The following is a 6,120-nucleotide window of genomic DNA, read 5'->3' as shown; positions in this document are numbered from 1 at the left end:
AAGGACATTACCATAAAACATTAGGCCAGTTTATAATCCATTTTCACCATTATGCTCTTCAAAATTACCTATATACTCAAAAGATGTTTCTTCTTCTGGTTCTACTCCTTCCCAAATTATCAATCCTCCACTATTATCTCATTCTTCTGCAACTCTCATTATCTTCAAAACACATTGGCATCCAGTTTTTCCTATTAAATCAAAATTACAGCACTTATCTGAACATCAAAAATTGCTTGATGCTTTTCTATTACCAGATTGGCATTATGTTCCCCAAAACATTACAAAGATCCAGAATTTTTATGAATTTATTTTAGTAGACACAAATTCTATTATTATTTCTGAAATCCCCTCTTCTCTACAATCCCAACCTTCTCTACCTTCAACTATGATTATTACATTCCACAAAGTTACTATTAAACAGATTCTTACTCTAGAACAATGAGGAAAAAACCCATATTTGACAAGAAGATTTTCTCAGCCATATGATCCTCCCTATTTCGATTATTATGATTATCAGCAAGCATGGAACAAAAAATTCTTAAGACAGAACAAGAATTTGCACCATTCCCGGTTTCTCCATTTTGACAAACTATAGGAAATTAAAACTCTTCCACAATGATTCCTAATATGGTGGGATTAGTTTAGACCAGTATCTCTCATTCTCCATCCACTTCTCCATGAGAGTTTCAGGCTTTTACATTACAAAATGATTATCCACCTTTATTATCACACTATCCACCACTTCTCATTTTCTTCCTTAAAACCAAATTAAATTGGATTATAAAGTGGGAATTTGTAATTAAACCTCATCCTTCTCTCAAAAACATTATGTTCTTGGTCCGTCAAGTTTCTGTAAAATGGTGGGAAAAGTATAATTGTGATCATGTTGTAAAAATGTTCTCAAAGATTACCAAGGCTCCTGAGGTTCTAGTTCAGAGAAGCAGATTCCAAATTCAATTAGCAACGATTACCAATAAAAATGATTTGAAAAAATTAGTTGAGGCAATATCACAAGTCTCAAACAGTGATGAAGAAGAAGATCATCAAGTCAGATTATCTCCAGCACAGCAAACAACATCATCACCATTACAATAGGCCTCTCCCTCTCAACAGACCTCTCATGCTCATGACAACTCACCATATTATCCCTCTTAGATGATAGATTCTCAGGATCCATTTGAAATAGAACTGGCAAATTATGACCCTCAGATTATGTAATTCTTGAAGATTATTGTCCTTTTTGTCCATTATCATAACACTGTTCAAGATGCTCGTCAGTCAAGAATCGTCCAGCTGTCTATTTACTATTTAGCCTCCCATATTTAATAAATGTAGCCACCTATTTACTGTGTATGAGTTATTGGAGTCACTGTACATGTCAATAATATTATTGTAAGTAGGGGAGAGTATCGGCCGGTCCGGACCGGCAAAACTGACCCTACCGGTAGTTTCGGTCCGGACCGAAACGGACCGGTAGAATGTCCGGTCGGTTTCGGTCCTATTTTCTCTGGACCGATGGGTTTCGGTTCGGTCCCGGTCCAGGGGGGTTTTGCCCCGGACCGGACCAAATGAATATTAATATATTTTATTATTTATATAATAATTATAATTGTATATAATTATTTATAATTTTTATAATTGTATATAATTATTTATAATTGTATATAATTTATAATTATTTATAATTTTTATCTTACCTAATAGGCTAATATTTATCATACTAATTATTAATATATATAATTTTATACTAATACAATAATACTAATATAATAATATTTATACTAACTTACTAAGACTAAGACTAAATCACTAACCGTCTATATTAATAAATCACTACTAGTTATTAGTATTACATGATATTTACATCTAGTTATTAGTTATAATTTATAAACTTATAATAAATAAGTTAATAAATATTACTAATTTACTATATATTAATAGACTAATAGTATTACTGTATTAGTATAATAGTCTATTAGTAATTTAGTATATAGTAAATTACTAATATATATAATAGTAATTATAGTATACTATTAGTTATATATATTAAATTAATATATTTAAGTTATTATCTATTAGTACTAGTGTAACTACTAACTAGTGTTATTACATATTAATATTATTAGTTACTAGTTATTACATCTAGACTATCTAGTTATTAAACTATAGTAAATAAGTTAATAAATATTACTAATTTACTATATACTAAATTACTAATAGACTAATAGTATTAGTATAATAGTAAATTACTAAGTTAGTAAATTTCAAAAACAAAAAAAACTCTCTAAGTTAGTAATAATTAACTAAATTAACAATTAACTAGTGATTTTTTTAGTGATTTAATTAAATAATACACATTAAATAGTTTACCTAATTTTATTTTTACTAACTTAAATATATTTTTACCAACTTCTTAATTTTTTTTTATTGTTTAGAATTAGATTTTAGAATAAGTTATATGGGTTGCGTGAAACGGCACCGTTTCACGCAACCCATATATTTTTTTTCTAAAATTATGTGCTGAAACGGCATAATTTCCCTTTCCCCCCCCCCTCCCCCCCGATTCCCTCCACTCCCCCTTCAGTCTTCACTCTTCACTCTTCACTTTCTCTCTCAACTCTCAAGTGAAAAACACGCTCGACGCTCACAAATTCTACAAACCCTAGCCCCGTGCCGTGCGCATCCCCTCCAAGCCGTAACCCATTGCCGACGCTGTGCTGTTGCCCACTTGCCCCTCCGTCGCATCTCAAATTCCCAACCGTTGCATTCCCGTTTTTACCGAACGAGGTGCCTCTCTCTCTCTCTCTCTCTCTCTCTCTCTCTCTCTCTCTCTCTCTCTCTCTCTCTCTCTCTCTCTCTCTCTCTCTCTCTCTATTATTTTTATATCTTACCTATTAGTTATTATTTGTCTTAATTTGCTTGATAGTTGTGGATTTTAGAGCATTGGCGACTTGTGCCCATTTCTGGAAAACAGATGGGTTCGCTCGAGCCTCGCGTACTTGCCACTCGAGCGAACCCAGGCAGAGTGGAGCGCTCGACTCTCGCTCGACTTTCAGCTCGAGCGAACTCAGTCAGAGTTGAGCGCTCGACTCTCGCTCGACATTCCGCTCGAGCGAAATCAGGCAGAGTTGAGCGCTCGACTCTCGCTCGACATTCCGCTCGAGCGAACTCAGGCAGAGTTGAGCGCTCGACTCTTGCTCGACATTCCGCTGGAGCGAACTGAAAAGTCTTATTTTTTTATAAAATTATTATTATAAAAATAAATTTATATTATCATTTTGATGAATCAAATGGTTAATCCAATGTGGGATTATGGATAGAAAGGTCTTAGATTTATGGAAAACTTGTACTTTTCATCAATTTTTGAAGATAGCTTTGATGAAGCCAATGTGGATGGATATTAGGGTTGTTTGTGTGTTGGATAGTGGTGGATATTAGGGTTGTTTCCAGGCTACGGACAACCAATTGTTCTAGAAAAACTTATTACACTAATTGTTGGTTGTTTATTTTTCTAGATGGATTTGTCAACTTCAACCAATGAGGTGTAAGAGTCAATACAAAGCCCTGGTATGCCTCCGCCCCCACCCCCATCCAATGTAAGTGATAAATCTAATATTGGTGGGTCACAAAGTGGTAGAGTTAGGTCAATGGTTTGGGATCACTTTACAAGAATATCAAAAGGGGATCCCACTAAACCTAGGGTTGCATGTAATTACTGTGGTGCTTCGTATGCGTGTGATACAAAGATCAATGGTACAAAGTCTATGAAGCATCACATTGAGAAGCAATGTAAGAAAGGTCCATTTAAGAATACGGATAAGTCCCAGACGACTCTAGGTTGGAAAATGGAGGGAGGTAGTGGTGGTGGGAGACTTGTGCCCATTTCATTTAGTGTTGAGGCTTGCCGACAAGCCTTGACAGAGATGATTATTGTTGATGAGTTGCCATTTAGGTTTGTTGAAGGGGAGGGTTTTAGAAAGTTTATGCTTGTGGTTTGCCGTAAGTGGGTAGGGATTCCATCCCGTTGGACGATTGCGAAGGATTGTTTTAATTTGTTTATCAGTCAAAAAAATAAATTAAAAAGTGCTCTTCGAAGGCAACGAATTTCCCTCACCACGGATACATGGACATCCATGCAAAATCTTAATTATATGTGTCTCACAGCACATTTTATTGATGATGATTGGAAGCTACATAAGATGATTCTTTCCTTTTCTTTGGTTGAAAATCACAAGGGTGATACACTTGGTAAAGGCATAGAGTTGTGTTTGCATGATTGGGGGCGACCGAAAATACTTGTTATCACTCTTGATAATGCAAGTTCTAATAATGGGGTCATTTCTTATTTGAAAAAAAAAAAACCAAGTATAGGAGGGATACGGTCTTGGAACATGAATTCTTTCATGTTCGATGTTGTGCACACATTCTAAATTTAATTGTGCGTGAGGGATTGAAAGAGTATGAGGAGTCTATTGCGAAGGTGAGGGGTGTTGTGAAGTATGTTAAATCCTCCCCTCAAAGGTGGGGTACATTTAAGAAGTGTGTGGCATTGGAAGAGATTAAATGCAAAAGTCATGTTTGCCTAGATGTACCGACTAGGTGGAACTCCACCTATCTTATGTTGGAGAGGGCTGGGAAATTTAGAAAAGCTTTTGATCAGTTGGAGGAAGAAGATATGTGCTTTTTAAGTAGTATTGGAGATGATGATGATGACGATGATGAATGTGATGTGGTAACTAGAAGAAAGTCAAAGAAGTTAGGGCCTCCCAATGCATCCGATTGGGATAAGGTACGGTTGTTTGAGAAGTTTCTTACATTATTTCATGATGCAACTTTACGCTTCTCGGGGGGTGATTATGTAACTTGCAATACCTTTTTTTCGGAGTTGGTGAATATTAAAAATGCCATTAACATAGAGTGTGAAGAAGGAAGTCCCGTGGTGGGATTAATGGCCTCAAATATGAAGAGAAAGTTTGAAAAGTATTGGGAGAATATGGATAATCAGAATATGCTGTTGTACGTTGGGATTGTTCTTGATCCTCGTTACAAGATGCGATATCTTGACTTTGGGTTGAGAAAAATGTATGCATATGATCAATCAAAAATCATTGATATGAGTTGGAAGGTGAAAAATGCATTTATCCGCATGTATGAGGCATACATCCAAAATGAAGAAGGGAGTTCTCCTCAACGCACAAGTTCCCCATGTGAAGATGCAAGTCCTTCCACAACTCAGTCTACGAATAGACATGCTGCATTGATGGCCTAATTTAAGCAAGAGTTACAGTCAGAAGACTCTTTGGAAAGCAGGTCAGAGGTTGATAGATATCTAGCTGAAAAATGTGAGGATGAAGGTGATAATTTTGACCTACTAAATTGGTGGAAGGTGAATTCAGTTAGATATCGCGTACTTTCAAAGGTTGCACGCGATGTACTTGTAATACCGGTATCTACTGTGGCCTCTGAATCTACATTCAGCACTGCGGGTCGTGTACTTGACCCTTTCCGAAGTAGTTTAAATCCGATGATGGTTGAGGCTCTCATATGTACACAAAATTGGCTCCGTTCTTCCTCTACTCCAATAAGCCTTAGGACTTTAATAGATGAAGTGGAGGAATTTGAGAAGCAGATAGATATGGGTATGTAATCAATTAACTTTGATTTATTTTGTGGTATATTTTGTTTTATATTCTATATTATTTTAACTTTATTTCATTTGTTTTGTATTAAATTTTTATGGATTGAAGGAGAACTTGTTGGGGAATTGGCTTATTCTGCAGAAGGATCAAATGAAATGGCTACCGAGTCTTAACCCAATGTTGATGTAAGACATGAATTTTGTTTAAAATCTATATTTTTTTTTCCCAGTTTTATTTATTTCTAGATGTGATTTGTTTGTAAAATCTGCTTCTCTATTATATTTGGACTTTAATACTTGAAAAATTCACAAGTTAAACTCAATAAACATCTTGTTTTATAGTGATTCTGTACATATCAAGGCCTTGTGTCATTAATCCTCTCCTAAAACCATCTTCTCTAGGCCTTGTGTCATTAATTGCTACACTTTGAAGAAGTGCATGGTAAAAAGACTCAGTTACAGCTTGTGTAAAAGGCTAA

The 6,120-nt window shown here is 35.4% G+C and overlaps 1 protein-coding gene across 1 annotated transcript; it reads left to right on the top strand.

Moving 5' to 3' along the window:
• Window positions 1–3,650: 3,650 nt before the first annotated feature.
• Window positions 3,651–5,815, top strand: LOC122316179. The gene is made up of 3 exons (XM_043132714.1): window positions 3,651–3,995; window positions 5,279–5,642; window positions 5,751–5,815. The coding sequence occupies exons 1-3, from the start codon at window positions 3,651–3,653 to the stop codon at window positions 5,813–5,815; spliced, it is 774 nt and encodes a 257-aa protein (XP_042988648.1).
• The last annotated feature ends 305 nt before the right edge of the window (window positions 5,816–6,120 follow it).

This window comes from Carya illinoinensis, chromosome 7, assembly GCF_018687715.1.
Source record: "Carya illinoinensis cultivar Pawnee chromosome 7, C.illinoinensisPawnee_v1, whole genome shotgun sequence".
In the NCBI taxonomy this organism is placed as follows: domain Eukaryota; kingdom Viridiplantae; phylum Streptophyta; class Magnoliopsida; order Fagales; family Juglandaceae; genus Carya; species Carya illinoinensis.
This window is presented reverse-complemented; position numbering and strand designations above follow the sequence as displayed.